The 23,351-nt window shown below is 37.1% G+C and overlaps 1 protein-coding gene across 8 annotated transcripts in view; it reads left to right on the top strand.

Annotated features, from left to right (window-relative positions):
* The window catches only part of LOC145687990 (uncharacterized), a 106,112-nt gene that overhangs the window by 64,271 nt on the left and 18,490 nt on the right, over positions 1-23,351 (top strand). For 6 of the 8 annotated variants that reach the window (XM_081761634.1, XM_081761638.1, XM_081761637.1 and 3 more), the window contains 5 exons: positions 1,258-1,389; positions 5,620-5,703; positions 9,516-9,668; positions 11,247-11,411; positions 21,424-21,492. In XM_081761634.1, coding sequence (XP_081617760.1) covers positions 1,258-1,389; positions 5,620-5,703; positions 9,516-9,668; positions 11,247-11,411; positions 21,424-21,492 — 603 coding nt within the window. The remainder of the gene's footprint in view (positions 1-1,257; positions 1,390-5,619; positions 5,704-9,515; positions 9,669-11,246; positions 11,412-21,423; positions 21,493-23,351) is intronic. The other 2 variants (XM_081761635.1, XM_081761639.1) reach the window with 2 other exon arrangements.

The raw sequence follows: 23,351 nt of genomic DNA on the forward strand, positions 1-23,351 counted from the left end.
TAACTGAGTTGAGATATGTGAAAAAAAAAAAAAAAAAAAAGTTAATGGAGACTTCTGGGAACCATTAAGAATCGTTGCATTTAACATTCATCATATTATGATACATTTCTCATCTATAGACATTTTAGATAATCTTACTATTCTATTTTGTAGCAGCACGTCTTAGAATCTAGAACGCTCTGTTACTCAGATTTTAATTTCAGTTTTTGTTTACGGTTATTTGGGAAAGGATCATGTAAAGTAAGAAGAATTGTAAGAGCGAGTATTTTCTTTTTTCTTTTCTATTCTTCAAAGATGACTCAACTATGAACACAGAAAAGCAAATAAATAAATAAATAAATAAATAAAAACATTAATGGTCATCAGACGATTTCAGTCTTCAGTAATTCAGCAAATAAATGTTTCTTTTTCTTTTGTGTAAACCAATTGAAAGAACTTCAAGCGAATGGTTTTGCTTTGTTTCGTGTTATGAAAATAAAATAATAGAGCTGAATTGATTTTTTTTTTTTACTACCCTCAAACAAAATGTATTGTTATTGCTACCCAACATTCCACTACCGATAAGCTATAACTATAGTTTATCGCTATTTTTAGAAGCGGAAATTGAGTAAGATGGCGTTTTTGATGCTGGTGTTCAGCTGATATGGGAGAGCCACTTGTCATTGATACTACCATATTTGTACTTTCAATTACTGACGCCTGTGCGATGACGGCGATTGAGTGGCGAACAAGTTAGCTTGAAGAAGGTACTAGAGCTACGATAATAATTTCAAATTTCTGAAAGAATATTAGTAATTGTTGATGAATGTAGTGTTTGTGAGAAGAAATTGTGTTTACTTTGAAGTTTCATGCAATGTATGCTATGTCGGATGTCTGTGCACATAAGCAAGACAGTGCAACAGTGTTTAGCGAGGTGTGGCTCATTTGATCTTCTAATCGAAAATATCTGTGGCTATATTAGAACAGAAGGTTTTCAATTCCAGATTCTGTAATGCCCGAAAGCGTTTCCGTTCATAATTATGAGCAGTAAAAAAAGCAAGAAAGCTGTCTGGGATCATTATTTTGAAGTATTTGCACGTCAGCGATTTTTCGCTACTCCTTGTAACTCGAATGAGGAAAATATGTCCATGTAATAGTAGGCTTTCAGAATTATGAATTTACCTGTCAGATATGTAGGTTATCAACATTGTTTTTAGAGTGACTTAAGACATTTTTTATTTTTATTTTATTTTATTTTTTTATTTTTTTTTTTTCTAGAGAGAAAGAAGTTTGACGCCATCTTGTCCCGCAGCAGTCACGTCACGTGGCTCACATTTTTCCAGATCTCAATCAACTGTTAAAGCTGCTTCAACAGTAGGGTCAGAAGGGAGTATACCTCAGGGTGTAACGGTAAATATATTGTAGTTGTAAAAATGCATGCAATTTTAAGCTTTTGCGGAATGGTCCACTTATTCAGCTTACTCGGAAGACTTATATGATACTTCTTTTATTAATACTTCGTGAATTGAAGGGGTAAACCGCCTCAGTGTCTTAAATTCGATCAGTTTCACGTTAATTGACGGAACACTATACAAATTGTACTATTCATTCGAAAATTATTTAAGGAGATATACTTTTGTGCGTTTCTCTACAATTCTACATTCGAGAAATAATCTTATATTATTTTGTTTAATAAAATTATTTTATTTTGGTCGTCGTAGAATTTTGGGTTTCATCTTTGTATATGATTTAAAAAAAAAAATTGAAAAGATAAAAGTAGTTCAACATTGTTAAATTTCAACAGCTTAATGCATGTCTAACATTAAATATTACCATCCTAACTCTATATAAAACTACATGAACTGACATAAATTAAAGGGGTATTTTCAGTTGACGTGGAAAGTTGAAATTTGGCATGATTGAAGCTTTCCGGGACTAACCGACAGGAAAATTGCCAAAAGTGAATATTTTTAATTTTTGAGGGGTCTAAAGGGGAGATTAAAAATCTCCATGTTATTTAAATGGGGGGGGGGGGTTTCATGAGGTACAAAATCTTATCTTTTAGATAGTTGAAATAAAAAAAGAAAGTTGAAATTCGGCAGAATTGTGGGTTTAAGAGGTGCGAGGCCGTAGGATGAGCAAAAGCGAAGGTCTTGGGGCGGAGGACCCAGCTAGCTAAAGACTAGTCTTAAATATAAAACTCAAATTAATGTCTATTTCACCGGTGCATTTTATGTTAGAATAATGCTGTTTCACCTAGACCTTCAAGCGTTGTGAAGTGTATAGATTCGTTCGAAAAATCAGTTATGGTAGATCTCAAATGAAAAATTAACCATAAATAGAAAATTCTCTTCGTATAGTTCTTTTTCTCTACGTATAATAATGTGAATGTTCCACACCCCATAATAATGTTCATGTAGGAGATTCTTCGATCTTAAGATTTTTGATGTTGCCGTGATATTAAATGACAGTGAAATGTTATTATTTCTAGTGGAACAGTAGGGCAGACCTTGATGTTGAAGCGTTCTTATACAGGGTGTTTCAAACCAACACCGACAATGTTTGGGAGGTGATTCCTGACACCAAGACAAGGCAAAAAGTATAGACCAACCTGGGTGCACAAATGCTTCCTTTCGGCTGCCGAAAACGTGAAAAAGTGAACTTTAAAGGCCCATAGCTCCAAAACTATGGGGCCTACCGTAGTCGGGTCAAGACTTCACTTAGGAACTACTATGTGTCCTATCCAAGTAGCCATGTTTCAGAATCCTGCGGTACCTCTGCAACAATTTTTATAGAGGTAGTTGGTGAGTACTTCCAATTAAATGCCCGTTGCCAAACTGTCTCTATAAAAATTGTGGCGTAAGTACCTTAAGATTCTAAAACATGTATTTTTGGATAGCGCACGTATTAGTTCCTAAGTGAAGTCTTGACCCGACTGCGATAGCTCTCATAGTTTTCGAGCTATGGACCTTTAAATTTGATTTTTTTCATGTCTTCGGCAACCTGTAACTCCGAAAGGAAGCATTTGTGCACCCAAGTTGTTCTATACTTTTTGTCTTATCTTGGTGTCAGGAATCACCTTCCAAACGTTGTCGGTGTTGTTTTGAAATGCCCTGTATATACTAACACTACCTAGAAGTCTAAGAAACTAATGTTTACTAATAATAATTTGTAGTTACTTGGTTGCTTTTCTTCTTTCTTACTGGAAAGTTGGTCTTCAAATGCATACTTCCGTCTCACGATTCCATGCTGCTGCTTTTATTTGCAGCGATGTTTTCCCTATTCCCTCCATTTCTTGTAGAATGTTTCCTTTGGTCTACCTTTTCCCAGCAGGGTTCCATTCTAGGACTTGTTTAATGTGCGTTCTATCTATGTCTGCTTTCTTCTCCAAATTACTACAGTATTTGCATCAACTTTTATTTTATCTTCTTCCATAACGATGTGTTCTTTACTCTGAGCATTTTGTATGTAGTGTGTTCCGTAGGTATCTATTAATAATATAAATAAAATAAAGAGTTTGTTTGTTTGTGTGTGTGTCTGTCTGTCTGTGTGCGACCTGGGGACCAGACGAGTGGACCGATAGTTACCAAGTTTTGGTAACGGGTACCTTGGTCCAGGCCCCAGACCAAGAGGAAGCTCCTTAAAAAAAAAAAAAAATCGAACCAGGGGTCGTAGGGGGAAGGTTGCGTTTACCGGGACATGTAAAAGTAGTAGAAAATGGCCGATATTAGTGTCAAATTCATAGTTTCCGCAATCGCTGAGATCAATGGTGAAACTCTGATCGCATTAATTTCAAAATTCACCCCATTCGGCTGCGGGCCGGGAGTTACCGGGGGGGGGGGGGAGATACCGAAACATGTAAAATTAATCCAAAATGACCGATATTAATGTAAAATCTATAGTTTTCGCGGTCGCTAAGATGAATGGTGACATCCCATAGGCGTTGACTTTCAAATGTAGCCCCCATTGGCTAGGGGCCAGAGGCATATTTTTTTTTAGTTGGAATCAGTAGGGGCGTTTATCCGGATAGGTAAAAGTAGTAGAAAATGACCGATACTTTTTTCTTTCGTTGTTCAGTTTGTTTACATAGATATTTTATTGACCCATGCGAAGAATGCGTATTTGAGCTAGTTTTATTATCTAGCTAGTCATAGTCACTGCAGATCTTTAATAATGTTTCATATTTCAGACCCATATAAGAGAACACTTTCGTTTTTTAAAATACAGATTTTAGTTCTTTATGTATTTTTTTTTTCTTTTGATCTTCAGAGCGGTTTTAACAGTTGTGTTTAAATTGCTTGTGTTACTATGTTCTAAACGTCATTCTCTGCTCTACGTTTTTTGTTTAAAGTGCTTCGTAACTAAATGAATTTTTCTGCCTTCTAAGATTATTCTCATGTTGCAAACGTTGTTCTTCCCTGCTGGACTATTATCTAATTTTTGTTAAATTTATTAATTTCTCTGTCCTTTGTGCGTGTTTATAACTATCTAAAAATAAACATAAGTCATCTGCAAATTCTAGATATTTTAATTGTAAGAAAGATATGCCTTGTATTTTTTTTCTTTCCTTCTTTTCTTTTCCTTTAAGATTCTCGATTTTTTAGGTGTAATTTTTAGACTTTGTCAAGCAGGTACTGCTTCATTGCTGTTTATCGTAGGATCATGGTTCATACCTCATTGTCTTCAGAATAAAGCAAGCTTTCATAATTTACCTCTCACATGCCCATATCGTACACTAGAAACAGGGTATTAGGGAAAATTCAAGAAATTTTCCGAATAAAAAATCTCCTTTTTGAAACCTTTTAGCTCCTCGAGCCCGAAAAATTTAATGTCACGCCCTTCCCGGCCCCGTTTGGCGCCACCAAGTTGATCATCTGGTTCCAAAACGCATCTGGAATGTTATTTGGGCCATGTCTGACTTGACCAATAATAATAATAATGATAATCGGTTTAAATGTCCGTTATAGGAACTAAATAAGGGGTTAAAAGTAACACTGCAATTTGGTATACGAAAACGTACCTTAGATCTTATAAAGGTTAATAATTGCTATTTAATTTTGCGTGATGTAGTCCATTATTATTAAAAATAGTGTAGGAGACATAATGCATCCTTGTCTCACATACTCTGGACTTTTATTTTATCTGTTAATTTTCCATTATTTATAATTCTGACTTTGTATTATTCATAGAACAATTTAATTATTCCGCATATTTTTTTTTCCTTGTATTCCATTAGTATATTTCACATTTTTCTTCCATTCACTCTATTGAAAGTTTTTCAATTTACATATAATTTAAATGAGCTGGAATGTTCCATCCTAGAGACTATTCTGTAATTTGTTTTAACGTAATTTCTTTTAACATAATTTGTTTGTTCTGAAGCCAGGTTGGTTCTTTCTTAATTTTGGGTCTGTCTTTTTCATAGCATAACTCTGGTGATAGGATTTTACTAGTGGTTTTACACTTTTTTACATTTAGCAATATCTTCTTTTCTGGTGATTTAATAATCAACCTTGGTATCCAAATCATTCGTATTACTTTTTCTTTCCATATTTTATTTAATATTTCATATAGGATATTCTTAAAATGTTCTGTACTTTGTCTTTTTTTTATTATTATTATTATTTTTTATTACCTTAGTCTAGCGAAATTGCTGTCTTGAAAAATACTACAAGAAGTTCTGTCAGGATGCCAAAGAGAACTGCAAAACGATTTAAAGCTCAGGTAAGCAACGAATGAAAAAATAATAATAATCTATATTATAAAAATGAAAGTGTCTGTTTTTGACTCCTAATCCCTTGAGCCACTCGACCGATCTCGGTCTGATTTTCAACATAGATGAGATTCCGGCCTGGGAGTGTGTTTTTATCTATTCAATTTGACGGAACAACGTAGGGAATGGGGAGAAGAAAGAGAGATAAAAATATAAATAAAACTTAATAACTCTTGAACCACCCGACCGATCTCAATCAAATTTTCAGTATAGATGAAGTTTGGAAGTAGGATGGTTGTTATTATTTTACTTTGACGGTTTAACGTAGTGAAGGGGGGAGATATATATATTTAAAAAATGAAAATGAAAGTGACTGCCTTTGTGATTTAATAACTCTTGAACCACCAGACCGGTCTCGATCAAATTTTCAAGATAGATGAGGTTCGAACCTGGGATGCTTTTTTCATATCACTTTGACGGTGCAACTTATGGGAAAGGGAGAGTGGAGATATTTAAAAATGATCCAAAAAGACCGATATTATTGTCGAATCTATAATTCTCGGGCTCGCTGAGATGAACAGTGATACTTCCGATGCCGTTTAAATCCAAATTTAGCCACGCAACTTGGGGGGTATATATAAATGATTGAAATTGACCGATATTAGTGTCGAGTCCATAGTTTCGGGGTCACTGAAATGAACAGTGATACTTCCGATGCCGTTTAAATCCAAACTTAGCCTCCATTGGCTTTGTGTACAAAATGAAACGTATTTTCCCTGTGCAAAGAACGGGTATTCTGCTAGTCATAAATAAAAATAGAATAATATACTTTTAAGTACAGTTAAACCTAAAATGACCATCTCAGATCCATAGATCGTGGCAAACTTAAATAATTATAGCATATGTCTGTATCCGCATTGTTTCTCGGATATTAGGTTAAATTTATTTAAGTAACTAAATTGGAACGGTGTCTCAACTTAATAGGGGATTTGGCATTACACTTTCTAACATCCATGTATCTAGAAGCAAGGTCGGTCGTAGGAGGTTCGGGGCCTTATTGGGCATAATTTTGGTCTTCCCCAAGTTCCTAATCAGCTTCCTCCCAGGTCTGTAGAATTGTGAAAATATAAACAAGTTCATTATAGACTTTATATCTCTGTAGTAAGAAGGACAGCAATCAAAGTGTGCGCTTGAAAAGTGATGCAAGTTAGTAGATCAAACAAATTTAAGATATATTTTAATATAAAATACTATACATGTACGTTTGCAAGTAACAGAATTTGTATAGCACATATGAAAAATATAGTCACAATATCACTTCATTTTATGACTGAAATGATTTATGATAATTCATTTCTATTCAGAATAAAATCAGAATTTAAGTGTATTGTTGGAAACAAATTGTCTGTGTCGGACTTCTAAAAATCACTTAACATTCTTAATCTTATAAATTGATCATATTATTGCATTTTATTATAAGAGTTATTTTTCTTAGTTTTTTCTCTGTAAAGTCTTCTAAAATTTTATCTGTACCTCTCTGTTAGTGCGATGGGTCACTGGTTAGATGGCTGTCCATGCGAGTTTGTGCTGGACAACATCGTGTTTGTGAGCTCTCATCGGGGTTCTCCCGTCTCCGTCCTGATGTTCGTTCCATTAGTTCTTCCATAATCACTCACTGCCATGTATTATCTGTCCCCTTTAGTCTAAAGGACATAACCGTGGGACATAGAACTGGAAATGTTTAATTCTGGAGCGAGATTCTGAGAATATGGTTGTTGGGTGATGATATGTATGCTTTCATCGGTGAAGAATCGCTACACAATAAGTACCATGTAGCTTGGTGGTGCGTTGTAGTGATGCAAGAACCAATTCGTTTGCCACTTGTTCTGCTTTTACTCCGAATTACACCTCGTAATCTGCAGAATTTACGAAGAGCTTACTGTTAACAGTTTCACAGTTGGGCTTGTTTGTACACAAGGGAGAAAATTTCTAAATTTTAATTATAGCAATTATAGTTGTGCGAGTGAGGTAACTTTTAAATTAGAAATCTCCCTGAATTGAATTTATTAGATGAAGTCCGAAGTGGTTCAGTGGTAGATCGCTCACCTCTGGCGAGTGGGATCCTTGGCGTGATCCCAGCGAACTTCGTGGTGCACAAGTACCGTATGTGTGCGAGTTCTCTTTCCTGTTACCTCTCACTTCTTCATTACACTATTTTATTTATCGTCATCATCGCTGTCTTCCCTTAGCGTCGGAGCATGATCGTGGAATGTTAAACTAGAAATTTAATTAATTTGCATTTATTAGAGAGTAACAAAGGAAACATTAATATCCTGTTGAGGCTGTGGAAACCCTTGGTGTACTACACCATTGTAATGAAGTATGTATGTCAGATAGGATGTCTGAAGCAAATTACGCCATTTCCTTATGAATTTTATGTTCGTACTTTCTTCCAACTGCGATATTGCATTTACTAACCAGCACTCACGTGTACTTAGTGCAGAACAGTAATGACACCACACGTCAAAATTTGTTTAGCCCCTGTGTTAACTGCGAGTAGCTATTAGCAGGTTACGACTACATTATTGTATGAACCCTCCTATCTGTCATACTTCGTGTGCAAGGTCATTCCGAAACCTTCTTGACTGCCTGTTGACTTTTGTACATATAAGCGACTTCTTTCTAAATTATTCTATTAGTAGTTAGTATTGTAACGAGTGAAGTTGCACTTGAATGAAGAAGAAACCAATAGTTGGAGATTGGAAGAGGAGTCAGAGAAGGATGTAGTTTGTCGCCCCAATTATTCAACATTTACAGTGAATGTTTAATGAAGGAAGCATTAATGGGAATTGGAGATTTCAAGATTGGAGGGCAGATCATTAACAATGTTACGGTCAGGTATGTTACGGTTATTATAACTAGAACCGAAGAAGGACTACATGAGATTATTGACAAAATGGTTGACACTGCGAAACTATATGGAATGGAAATGAACATTGAAAAATCGAAAGTCATGAAAATATCCCGTGGAAATGCGCCTTTACGGGTCAGAGTAAAACAAAGAGTACTTGAAGAGGTCGATCATTTCAAATATCTGGGAAGTATTTTGACGAAAGACGCGTACTGCATCAAAGAGATCAGGTCGAGAATTACCATAACCAAAGAAGCATTCGACAAGAAAAGGTCAGTCTTAACTAGCACCCTTAATACAGGACTAAGAAAGAAATTGGTCAAGTGATATATATGGAGCATTGGACTGTATGGTTCAGAGACTCGGGCGTTACGGAAGTTAGAGAAGAAATATTTGGAGAGCTTCGAAATGTGGCGTTGGAGGAAGATCGAGAGGATAAAATGGACAGAAAGAGGAACAAACGAAGATGTTTTAAAACGAATAGGAGAGAAAAGGACGCTTTTAGCCACCATCCTTCGTAGAAATGCCAATTGGATTGGACACATCTTGCGAAAAAAAGTGTCTTCTTCATACTGCCATAGAAGGAAACCGAGGAATAGAAAGAAGAAGAAAACAAGTGATTTGAAAAATATTGGGAGTTAAAAGAGGAAGTTGAAAATTGAAAATTAAGAAAGGAAAAAAAAAAAAAACTCATTAGTCCTCAGGACCTGCCAAAAGGCAGAATATTTAATAATTATTATTATTGTATTTACAATTTAGAGAAAGTAATGGGGAGAATTGCGAAGAGAGTCTTAATATCACGTTGTCTCATGTCCCCTCATCCTCTGGGTTGACGTACAATGTGGGGTCAAACATAATGAGGATGGGCTGGCTTTTGCTTATTGGCTTGCTGTACAAATATGTCTGTTTTTACAGCATGTCGACGTTGAAGACCCAAGTACTTCGCATTCAGATCATGCCGAGAGCACATTGCAGCCAAAGGACATTCCTGTCGAGTCACGTATTTCCACTGTTTTTGCTGAAGGTGATAAAAATCAGGATACTCCACCTTCAGGCGTCGCTCAGGTACGTAGTCAATATAGTCAGTCTCTTAGAACAATACATTAGTCTGTATCTTAGAACAATACGTTTGAGTGTATACATAAAAACGGCCTAAAATATGGGTTAAACACGAGGTTCCCCCGCACCCCATTTTGGAAGGAGGGGTGTACGTGGAATTTTCAAATGACAACATAGAGCAAGTGATATCTTCTTTGATAGATCATGAAATATCAAACATCTTAGTACAAAATTAGGACCTCGTGTTTGACGATTTTTAGGCCTGTCTGCATTGTAAATTGACTCTTAACATATTTCTTATTTGATGGATAGTTCGCTGGATATTGGCTTGTAACACTCAGTTTGAACACTGCGCTTTGTATCTGAATGGGGAACCATTTTCAGCGGCCATTTTGAAACAGGCTTGCCCGAAATCAAAACAAATTTTGTACTAAGCTGTTTGGCTTTCCACAATCTATCAACAAAGTATCAATCGACCTATATATCCATTTGAAATTTTCACGTTGGGCCCCATGATAGGGGCCCTGGGGACACCACAACAATACCATTCCACGTTGCCTATGGGTTTTTCCTTTTTCATTTTTTTGTTTGACCGTTTTCTACTCTGCCGTTTCTGATTTGTAAGTACTGGAAATTTTGTCTGATACAGGACAATTTTTGGGGGCCATCTTGAAAATGGTGCCCCATATCAAAAATTGTTTCCTACAAAAATTGTTCAATTTTCCAAGCTCTTTCGAACGAGGTATCACTCGACCTATGTTCCCATTTGAAAATTTCACGTACAACCCCCTCCCCCCAAAATGGAGGCGGGGGAAACCACGTGTTTGACTCATTTTGTAGGCCCCTTTGTATTGTACATTAGCTCTTAATATTTTTCTTATTTGATGTATATTTCGCGAGATATTGGTTTGTAACACTTATTTTGTCTCACCCTATATATACCGTATATATATATCATGTGTTCTAAAAATGGCGCCCGACTTGGTCTTACAGATCAATATGGAATCCAAATTACGTATATTCCTACTTGGAAACGAAGCAGATCTATACGAAAGGCAGAAATTCTTATCATATATCTACCTGGAATACGGTGGGACTATTTTCGTAATGTTATGTATGTTATCCTAAAGTTTCATGTTGTACCTACGTGGTGGTGGTTGGGTTGGTATTCCTTTGTCCTAAGCACACATATCAAACACATTTATACAACGTACGCTTGTATTACATGTATGCTCTTTATAGTCCTCTCCGATATTCTTGGTGTGACATATAGGTGTTGCTGGGACCTGTGGCTTAGTTATGTAATCCAACTCTTGGTGGCAAGATAATGTGGTGGGGAACGGTTTATGTACTCACTAGCTGCAAGGGATTCAAACCCTGGGCGTGGTTTCGAGTCTGTGTTTAATAGTAGCTGCTATTCATTCTAATCTCGGGGCTGCATAACAACGCAAAACAAACACTCAGCTCAATGTGCAGATATTACATGGATTTCCTCAGGATCGCACATCCTTAAGAATTATTATTAATTTAATGAGATTAACTTGCCCACCTATTTATTGCCACTATAATTTTTAATTTTCGCAGGTTGATATTGAAGATTTAAGTCCATCCATACTTGGTAGTGTTGTTTTGGGTTATGGCACTGTAACAAGGCTACAAGGAGATTCTCCCAAATTATCTACTTCATTTGTGGTTGAAGGGGAGTGTGTTGCGGATGAGCATTGTATTTCTTCTTCATCTGGAGGTCAGGTATGTATACAGTGTAATATATTAGAAAATTATGTCTGTAACGGTAACCAGGGAGCTTTATATGTTCATTTCACGTCGTTTGTGTTACATCGAAACACGAATTTGCATTTGTGGTTGCTTCCACGTAATTCTGTAATTTCTGAATGAATATTCGCTGCGTTACACTGTGCCAAAGGCAAGACTGTTTCCTAAATCATTTTTAAACAAGTTATCAGTGTGTAAGTTTGATTGTTTAATTTCAATGAACTGTGAAACTGGACGAGTTTTTCTTAGTATTTTGCAGAGAGAATTTTTCTTGTGCTAATCTTCCAAATAATAGTATTTATTCCAGTCTTCCAACCTAGAGTGATTATTCATTTGAGAAAAGAAAATGGTTTGAGCACAGCAAAAAATAGTTAATAAGGATTAAAATAAGGAAGGATTATTTATGGAAGCGTCAGAAATATAAACGTTCCCAAATAGTGTCGTCACGAAGGCGAAAAGAAGTTCTAATTGAAACTGAGATAACCACAATTATTATCAATCATCGATTTTATTTATTTATTTATTGAACAGATTCCCAGATACAGCCTAACTTTGCCATTTTACACAGGGAAATGTTAACAAAAGAAAGAAGATACAAGACAACAATAACAACAACAACATAGAACAATGTCAAAAAAGAGTGTAAAAGTAAAACTATTCCGTCAAAACTCGTTTAATTGCTCTTTCAAACACCGGGTAGCTCGAGAAAATGTCCACATCAGTTGTTACCTGTTTATAATAGTTTGGTATTCTGTAAAAAAGAAACCTCTTATAATTGCCAACCTAGGACGGGCAAGATGGAATAGGTGGGTATTTCGGGTGATGCCGGAAGGGACACGTAAGGATAGTTCCTGAAGTAATATTTCCGATCTTAAGTTTCCATTCACTATTTTGTAAAGATATTTCAGGTCAGATAATTCTACGTACTTCCGGAGTCTGGATATTCAGATGTCGCAAGAGTTCCTTCTTAGATAATATTCGAAGTGCAGGAACACGAAAACGGACTATAGCGATAAAGAAATTAAGAATAGAATCAGCTCTGGAGGGATGTGTAGGTGCTGCCATGGCCCATATGGGAGAGCAGTATTCGATCTTGGGCGCTATTAAAGTTTTATAAAAAGTTGCTAATGACGAAATAGTGCGTAGTTCAGTGAATCGATAAAGAAGTCTCAACATACGCATTGAACTCTTAAGTATTGAGGAGATGTGGTCAGAGAATGTGAGTTTTGAATCAAAGATGACACCAAGATTATTATGACTAGTAGAATGTGTGATAGGGGAATCATTGACACGGTAAGTGGAGGGAGCAAGAGACTTTTTCAAAGTAATAGTAATACTGTCATATTTCTTATTGTTGAGTTTCAAGTGCCACATTTCACATCAGCCTATAAGGTAATTTATGTCTTCCACAAATCATCACTCTACTCCACGAGTTATGCGGTCTTTATGATAAATGGAGAAATTATTAGAAAGGTTAGTTTCATTGTCGTTCACTGATTCATTCAGCCACGATTCGGTCACTGCGAAACAATCCAGTTCCCTTATCTCACCTAGGTTCAATGAGCATTCAAGTAATTTGTTTTGAATACTACGAACATTTTGGTAATATATGTTAAAAACACTGGTGTAATCTGTACGGGGTGGGCCAGGGTTTACGTGAATATCACCACAAAGGAGGAGAAAACAAAAGAGAATGAGGTACTGTCTTTGTGCTTTTGACTCATACCTTGGCACAAAATCACTGCTAGTTCCTCCGTCACTCTTAGCAGTACCTGAGACAGCACATGGCGGTCCTCTTGGTATGAAGGCAGTAGCAATAAAATGGAAAGATCTTTCACTACACGTCAGTCCATGTTTCATTGGCAATACTTCACTTGGGAAAGTCACAGCACCGATGCTACATGAAGACAGTAGAGCACGCACATAAACACTATACATTAACCACCACCTTATTACTGACAGGCATTGAACTTGCTCCTTCTTTTTTATTTGTATTTTTTTTAATGCAGTGGCCGCTGAACTTAAGTTGGAAATGAGTTGTGAATTTTATAGAGACTAGGTGGTGCTGGTTTTTAATTGATGACTGATAACTAATTATCATCTTGGTTTCACTTGGGATTTTGCTGACGTCAGGTCACTATGTTAGAAGCTTATTGTATATGTATGTTTGACACTCTCATAACTTGTGGTTGTTTGTCAATGCCATCTTTTTTCTAACTATTAATTTTTGTGTTCTAACCATTTTGTTTTCCTCTAATGAAAAATCGCGCTTGGGTTCAAAGTATAATTGATTAAACGCTGTTATTTGGGCAATAAGTATAAGATATATATATATATATATATATATATATATATATATATATATATATATATATATATATATATATATATTCTTTTTATACTATAACTTTCTATCTGAATTTTATGAAAATAGTATTTTGGAGATTCATGTAGTTTTCGTGTGTGCCAACAATATGCCCTCATTATCTGCAACACACGAAATTTTCGTAAAGGTTAAATACTAAGCGAAAGTTAGTTAGAAATTCACATCAAATTCGAATTTATATATGTAGATAGAACCAAAGGAGGTTTTTTTGCGACAGGAATCTTTATTTTATTAGATAGGAGCGAATATCTGTCTTGACGTCTAGAGTGAAACTCATCTTTGCAACACAACACAGGGCTGGACTAAGGTCATGCATCTAACGTGACACACTCAGTACACGTCCAGCAAACAGACTGGAGTGCCCAGAGAGATAAAAGGCATTGTGTTGTTGAACAGGGTCGTATGAAAATATACCATAGGGAATATATAATGCGAGTTATTTATCTTTACGGTTTGGGTACAAAACCTCGCGGCCCAAAATCTCGTCTGGTCAGAACCTCGTGGTCTTACCATTAATTTGCCCTATCTCCGTAATTAAGCATTTCCGACCAAAGTCGCAGGTAAACTTTTTTCTTGTACTGAGGTCCTGAACACGTATGTGAAGTTTGTCGGTTGTTTTATTCAATATAATCATCCAAGGATTGGAGATTGTGCGTTTAGTTTACATGTATATGTCCATTCATTTTAAACCCGTCAATAATTTTACGCTTCTAATTTCTAAAGTAAACATGTTACTTAAGCCTTATTATTATTATTATTATTATTATTATTATTATTATTATTATTATTATTATTATTATTATTATTATTATTATTATTATTATTATTATTATTATTATTGCATTTATTCCGAAGTTGGGCGTCCGCTTTCGCCACGTTTTTTCGCAGTTCTCTCCTTTCCACACTTTCTGCAATTTGTTATTAGGTTCATTAATCCGTGCTCTTTACGAACTTTTAAAAGATTTTGCTCGTTATCAACGTACTGCTCCACAAATGTTAAAACTGTTAGTTCATTGCCCTTGTACATTCGCCATGTTGATAACATAAATGCTCGTTTCTTTCCCACAATGCAGCTGCTCGGTTACCTTGCACCAAGTAGTTCCCTCCGCTCGCCGTATAGTCCCATGTTTATAGCCCCTTATATATAACAAATAAACAGATTTTTCGAGACATATATTATCAAGCACACAAACGATCAAATTATCCATATCTTTCCTGTAAATTTTAAAAATTTTGCTGGAAACGGACGCCCAACTTTGGAACTTAACCCATTATTATTATTTGTAATATGGAATTGCATATTAAGAAACTCATTGGGTAAATTTTATGGAGAGGTTTTATCCCGCAAGGTTTTGACCAAGCGAATTTTGGTCCACGAGGTTTTGGGCGGCGAGGATTTGACCACGCGAGATTCTTACTAAGCGAGATTTTGGCCCGCGGGGTTTTGGGCCACGAGATTCTGTCCGTATTCTATCTTCACAAGTTCAAATTGGTACATTGTGCTTAACAGGTCTCGAAAAAAAAAAGTTAACAGGGCATAAAGTGGCGAATGAACGCACCACTTGCCATTGGTTTGTCAAATTTCGTTCCGGTGACAACATTGGAAAAGTTGTTTCGTGGGCACCGACCGACATCATGTTCGGATAAGCTCTTCAGGCGCAGCGTAAAAGTAGACCCTCAGAAAATTGTTCATGCCATTACAGACGAATTAGACATAAATCATATCACTGTCGTTCGATTGCACCGTGCAATCAGTAAGGGGAAATAGACTTATGGGTACCTCATGAGGTGTGCAGTTTTCGAATGTAAGGAATAACCTAGGAAATTTTCCTACATCGAGTTATCACATTTGATGAAGTCTAAATCTCGTACGAAGCTTATAAATGGTCAGGACATTAGTTGAGTCGTGATCAACGTTCAGAACAGTATCCTAAACCATCCCTCTATCACAGATGTTCTTGCTGTTGTTTTTCTCGGTTGAGACAAAACCATCACTATCGAACGGTATAGTTAGAAACTCCATGAAATGCAGACTAAACTTGTCCGCAAGCATCCGTCAATGATCGACAGGCGTGGTTTTCTCAAGTTGCACAATTCATGCCTACATCTCTCTCTAAAAGGAGATGCAGTCCCTTCGTGAGTTAGTCTGAAAATCCTTCATTCATGGTATTCTGCTGACGTTTCTGCCTCCACCTACCACCTCTTACGGCATCTCCATCGCTTCTTGGACGGAAGACTGTCCGTGATGATAGGCAGTGCAACACGAGTTTGATTACTTATTCACGTGGCACACTCCAGACTTCTGTCCCCACGAAACCCAATCGATTAGTTAGCAAAGGAAAAAGTATGTGTTGTTATGGACGGCGGCTATTATGATTAATTAAGCGTTCTAACTAACTAACTCTATTTCGTATGGAACCTGTAGGTTCAATGTCGCGTTCACAAAATCTCTCCACTGACTTCTATCCTTAATCAACTGAACCCAGTTTCTACTTTGTATTCCTATTTCTTCGAGATTCGTCTTAATATTGTCTTCCCATCTGCGCCTAGATCTTCCTAATGGTGGTTTTCTGATTAGACTTGCAATTAAAACTTCGAAAGCGTTCCTACTTTCTTCTATTCTGGTTACATGACCTGCCCACCTGAGCCTTCTAGACTTGATGACCCTAATAATGTTGGGTAAACCGTATAAATTATGTAGTTCCTCGTTATGAAGTTTCCAATCCCCATTCCCGAGGATCGTCCAAATATTCGTCTTAGGATTTTCTTCTCAGATCCTTTCAGTCTACATTCTTTCCTCACAGCTGAGTTGAGTTGGTTTTCCGTTTAACGTCCCGTTTAGCAGCGAGGCTATATGAGACCTGGACCTACTGATTAACGTGGAATCCGAACGACATGAGCTCCCGCCGGGATTGTTCTTTCCTCAGAGTAAGCAACCATGTTTCGCAACCATTCAGAACAACAGGCATGATTGTCGTTTTATATATTTTAAGCCTCAAATTTCGACAATTAGCTAAACTTTTTTTTTTTTTTAAAAAAAAAAACCTTTGGAAATGGTGCACCAGGCGAGGACAATTTTATTCGTACGAACCTAATAATTTGTCTCGTGTTTTTCTCATAGATGAAGATAGGTTTAGGAGTTGTAACAAATGTTTATTCTTGCAGAAGTTGTAACAAGAGACTGATTTCATCAATCAGTTTTCACTATGTAAGATATTTTTAAGTGCATTTTTGTTTATTTGATAGTGTTCATCTGTTTTATGGCAATGATAGCTTATCTCTGTTATATCTAAAACCTTCTTATTACACCTGAGAATGAAAAAAAGTTACTTTAAGTATAATTTGAACAGTCGCTTTATGCGAGCTGCTGAAATATTCAGAAATATATTTTACTCAATGTAGCATCACCTGAGTTTTATACCGAGGCCTCTTCTAAATAACGCGAGTGAGCTAGCATATAATCACACAATTGTAAGTACATACGTTTATGGTTTAAATTATTTATGATTGTTTGTTTGCTTTCGTTTATGTCCTGCTTTTGTCCTCCTGTCCTGTAGTTTAACATGCGTAGAGAGACTATATGTTTATAATTTGTAAGTTTACAGTTTAAACACTTTCATATAAATCCAATAAACTTTTTACTCGCAAGTAAGCCATTAGATATTAAAAACTCTAATATGTGTTTCCACGTTAATTTAGTATGTGTGAATGTTGAAGCAACGGACTAATACATGATACAGCACAGATATTATATTCTTAAATGAAAGAATATAATGTCTCTGTTCAGATTTTTCCCCAAGTTGACGACATTGTTCTTCAAATTCTCTCCAATAATGTAATATTTCCAATGTTGGATGAAACTTTCCTTTATGGAGTTCTATTTTTAAAACAGTTGAGAATGCTCCGAGAGTATTTCCAGAACGAACTTAACACTTTCCCTGGCGTCGGCGCGTTAACACGCCGGCGACATTCCAACCTTTCCCTGGCGTCGGCGTGTTTTCACGCTTTGAGATTGTGTTAGATTTAGTTGGATCTGGCAACATTGCAAAACAGCAGACGTTGGTTGTGGTACATAATACACTTCGTTAATGGTGTTACTTATGTGTAAGCGTTAAGTGTCTTACTTTGTGTGTGTGTAGGCACACTGATTCATTGTTGAAGTAATGTAATCAGTTGATTTGCAATGGCTGCTCGACGCAAGAAAGAGGTGATTCCAGTTAATAAACTTTCAGAAGTAATAAATGAACTCTGTGTAGATGATGACAGTGGCGACGAATCGATGATACCAGAGGGGGGCGCGGTGGCTCAGTGGTAGAGCGTTCACCTCTGGTGCTTGGGGTCCCGGGTTCGATCCCAGCCCCCGCCAAGTGAACTTTGTGGTGGACAAACACCGTGCTCGTGGGTTTTCTCGTGGTTCTCCCGTTTCCTCCCACTTTCTTCATTCCACCATTTCACTCATCTCTCATCATCACCGTCTCCTTTAGCCTAACCGGCATAACCGTGGGACGTAAAACTTAAAGATTTCATTTCATTTTCGATGATACCAGAACTGGAAGAGAGCAGTGATGATGATGCATGGGAGGAGGAAATTGTGTGTGAAAATGATGAAAATATGACTGACAGTGATTCCGAAAGTAATTTGCGCAAACAAATTCCAAATACTTCATCTTCATGGCAAAGAGTTGATAGTGTACCACATATTGTTGATTTCAGTGGGGATTCCGGGATCAAAATGGACGTGAAAAACAAAAGCAGTCCTTTGTCGTATATGAATGAGTTCTTCGATGATAGTATGGTAAACTACATTACCATGGAAACAAATCGGTATGCTCATCAGTATTTGGATACTCATGATCTGTCTCCCCAGTCTCGGGACCGTAACTATAAAGATGTAACAGCTAGGGAAATGTGGAAGTATTTGGGAATAGTTTTTATGACTGGAATTGATCAACGACCGGAAATTGAAGACTATTGATCAACCAGAGCATGCTTTTATACTCCCTAGTATGGTCAACAAATATCATTACGTCGTTTCCAGCAAATATCAAATTTTTACATTTTGCCGACAACATTGCGAAACCAAATGATTGTGAAGACAGATTATACAAAGTTCGATATATTCTAGACCATCTGGTGAATAAATTTAGGACTGCATATATTCCCACAAAGGAGATTTCTATTGCTGAGGGTATGATCGCATGGAAGGGTCGCCTAGTCTTCAAGGTGTACATGCCGGACAAACCTTCTAAGTACGGAATAAAAGCATACATGTTATGTGAATCAGCTACAGGGTACATTTGGAATCTAGAGGTGTATACAGGAAAATCAAGACCCATAAAAGAACTTGTACTTGATCTCTTAGGATTGCAGTTGTTAGACAAAGGTTACCATTTATATCAGGACAATTTCCACAACAGCGTAGATCTGAGTGAGGTACTTCTGCAGAGAGATACATACGTATGTGGTGCATTTAGGATGAACAGAGGAGCCCCGAAAGAACTACAACTGGAGGCAAAGAAGCTAAAAACGGGGGAATCGACGTATATGCGAAGAAGACAAGTTATTCATGTGTGGAAAGAAGCGGGAAGTCAAAACTGCATACTATACATACAGCAAACATGGTTGAAATAGAGAAACCACGACAGAAAGGACAGAAAACCGTAAAACCAGAAATAGTGCGAGACTACAACAAATACATGAAAGGTGTAGATAAAACTGATCAGCTTCTAAAATACTATCCATGTTCGCGGAAGACAATCAAGTGGACCAAAAAATTTGTATTTGTAATTTTTTCAAATGGCAATACTAAATAGCTTCATTCTATTCAAGAAATCCAAAACGTCTACCAAATACAAGAATAGAAGGTATCAACTAAAGGACTTTATTCAGGATTTAGTGGAGGAAATGACAGGCCAGATTGAAGAAATTAAAGCTGAGCAGAAGGACATGTGTGAGGAATCAGAAACGGCATCTACTTCAACAGTAACTTCAACCGACCTCGTACCAGAGAGGATAAGAAGACCACCAGCTAAGGATCCATCGAATCGTCTCCAGGGAGGTCTGAAAGTTCACAACATGATCCACGTCCCACCAAGCAAGAAGAAAAAAGGAACTGCAATGCGAAAGTGCCGTGTCTGTGCAAAACACGGTGTTCGCAAAGAAACTAGCGTTATGTGTTCTACTTGCTGTGTAGCTTTGTGCAAAATTCCCTGTTTCCGTGCGTACCACACTAAGACAATATATTGAGTGGAAAGGGGAGGGGAGGGGAGGATAGGGGAAAGGATTATATAGAATAGAGGAGAGGGATGGTTAATAATATGTGATGTTGTTCCTCACCAAAATGTATGAATCATATTCATTTATTATGATGTATCTTGGTATAATACAATAAGTACGTGCACAGACAGAAAAACCCAAAATTGTCTGCCACGACACGGATGTTTCACTGTATGCGCATTGCCAGGGAAAGTGTTAAAAAGAATGAAGAGATGGATAACTGTAATTGTTCCTACATGTAAAAGTAAATCTTTTTATCCGTACCTTCTTCTCTTTCCGCCTCCGGTGCTTGGGGTCCCTGGTTCGATCCCAGCTCGCGCCGTGTGGACTTTGTGGTGAACAAACACCGTGCTCGTGGGTTTTCTCGGGGTTCTCACGTTTCCTCCCACTTTCTTCATTCCACTATTTCACTCATCTCTCATCATCACCGTCTCCTTTAGCCTAACCGGCATAACCGTGGGACGTAAAACTTAAAAGTTTTTTTTTCTTCTCTTTCTCCGAAATACTCGCAAAATATCATCTCTCTGTAACGTTAGGTTCCCGAGATATGGCTCCTTAAATCTTCCGAAATTCGAGCTTTTTTGGCCAATACCTGAGGTACGGTTGCCAGTTAGCCAGTGGCCACCAGTTACTGTTTGTCGCTGTTCACCATCCCCTTAGGTATTGATCAACACTAATATCATTTCTCTATAATTTACGGTTCCCGAGGTATGGCTCCTTAAATCTCCGGAAAACGGCCATTTTTTGGTCAATATTTCGGGAACGGTAAGAGTGACGCGAAAAATTCCACCACTTTCTCAGATAGAATTTGATGCTCTATCGAATGGAGAGCTCAAAATTGAAAAAAATCGCAAATAACATACAGACAGACACACACACACATTATATATATATATATATATATATATATATATATATATATATATATATATACAGACAGACATAGAAAATTCAGTAACGAAGTCCGTTGAATATCTATGATTATAATGATGAATAAATGAGTGAATTTAAACATTATTGCTAATGATGTTTAAATAACATGACAATACGGAGGCATTTCTGCAGCACTCCTGTGCGTTGTATATTTGTTTCCTATTTACTTTCTAATTCCTATTATTTTGTTAGCTACTCTACTTCTTTAAGTAATCTTCTACATCACTTGTAGTACTACATAGATGAACGATCAATCAGATGTTTATGTTTTAACGTAGATTGACATTGTAATTTATTTAAACTAACAAACTAATTGTATATAGTAATTTCTTTTACTATGCATGAATTATTGTGTGGCATAAACTGAAGTATTTTTTTTTCTTATATTTTTAGGTAAGTCTTCATACAAATAGGGGCGAAACTAAGTTTGGGAGAATCTGGGTGCGTAAACTGGAAGATATGGTAAGTTTACGAAAATAGAATTTGTTCTCTGTTTGAACATGGACGTCACTTTTTAAATTTCAGCTGACTCATTTTTGCTATTACCAGCTCATTTTATACAGATGGTTATCAAGATAATGGAAGCACCTGAAGAAAGTGCTACTTTTAATACAGCGTATGACTACTGCTGACCTGCAAAACAGCTCTCGTTCGTCGTCGAATGAACGCATATAAGTCATTTAGTGATTTCGAGAGGAATATTGTACAAGTCCTCACTCAGTACAGCACTAAGTCCCGTCAGCGAGGATGGAGAAGACTGTTTGCTCCGGAGTTTGACAACTGACTACAGATGTTCAATAGTGTTGAGGTCTGTAGATTCGACCAGCCAGAAGTTCATTCTGATGATCATGAAATCACTCCTTACTAACTCTAGCAGTGTAAATTGATGCCTTGTCGTCTTGGAAAGTTGGGTTGTTGCCTGAAAACATCTGGGCTATAGGATCTACGAGGGGCATCCAATAAGTTATCTACCTACACAGGAAGGGAGGGGCAAAGCATAATGACGCCTGACACTCATGCCAAGGCCACTGTAGGGTACCAGCTACACAATTTGAGGTCAGTCGTTGCAACATAGTGGACGTGAGCAGTGTTTCTGTTACGCCGCGAACACTGGATTTGCAGAAGTTGGAGCACTGCTCGATCATCAAGTTTCTCATTAAAGAAGGGAAGGGACCAAAACAGATCCACGAGCGACTGGTGGAAGTGTTCCCTTATGCAGCACCGTCAAAGTTCCAGTTTTGTCGGACAACGAGGTCCAACAAGCTGTTTCCCAGTGGTTTGCAGCCCATGGCAAAGACTATTTTTTCTTTGGGATTTTTTCGCTGCCCACAAAGTGGCGACGGTGCATAGACCTCCATGAAGACTATATCGAAAAACAGTGATGACCAGATAAGCCTATCTGCATTCCTTCCTGTCTAGGTAGATAACTTATTGGACGCCCCACGTTGTGATTATCGAGAAGAATCTTAACAAGAAAGTGGTAGTGATAGAGGATGTGGTAGTGTCAGAGGAAGAAAAGAAGTTATTAAGCTTAGGCTTATTATAAAATAAAGGAGGACAGAATGAACGTGGAAGAGGTAATGTATTCTATTGAGCAAGCTATCAATCAACTGGAGGATAAAGAGAAAAGAGACAAAATTAGGAGAAAGGCCGTGGTTATGGTTAACAAAACCATGAAAAACGAAGGGGAGAACCTTACGAGATAAAAGAAGAGGATAGTTAGAAAATTGTCTAAGAGAAAGGGTATAGTAGTGCAGCAAGCAGATAAAGGGGGTCCTGTGGTAGTGATGAAAAAGTAATGGTACAAAAAGAAATTAGACGAGCTATTTGATGCACATATGAAGTGATAGGGAATAAAGACGTAAGAGAAGAAATGAAAAAAAAATGTAATTTCGTCTTTAAAGGAAGAAGGTTACCAAACAGGTTTGAACAAGAAAGGAAGAAGTCTTCTGCTGAAAGGATTTCCAAAGATAGATAAAAAAGTGGTAAAACCGAGGCCAGTGCTTGATTGCCGACGGAACCCGTGTCAACCATTGGAGAAGAAGATCAAGAAGATAGTTGAAGTTTAAAGGAGAACAGCAGTGTTAGACATCCAAAGAATTTAAAGACATATTAGACTCTTGGATGTATAAAGGAAAAGACGTTGATGTTAAGTATTGATATAAAAGCGATGTTCCCAAGCCTGAAGAGGCAGTATATCTTAAGAACAATGACGGAGGAAATGAAAGGTAAGAAGATACAAGGTTGGAGTGCAGGAAAAATTAGAGATACTTTCAAGACTGTATGAAATAACAGTTTCTGCATTGTAGGAGAAAAGTTAG

Source organism: Thermobia domestica, chromosome 6 (assembly GCF_964235325.1).
Source record: "Thermobia domestica chromosome 6, izTheDome1.hap1.1, whole genome shotgun sequence".
Taxonomy (NCBI): domain Eukaryota; kingdom Metazoa; phylum Arthropoda; class Insecta; order Zygentoma; family Lepismatidae; genus Thermobia; species Thermobia domestica.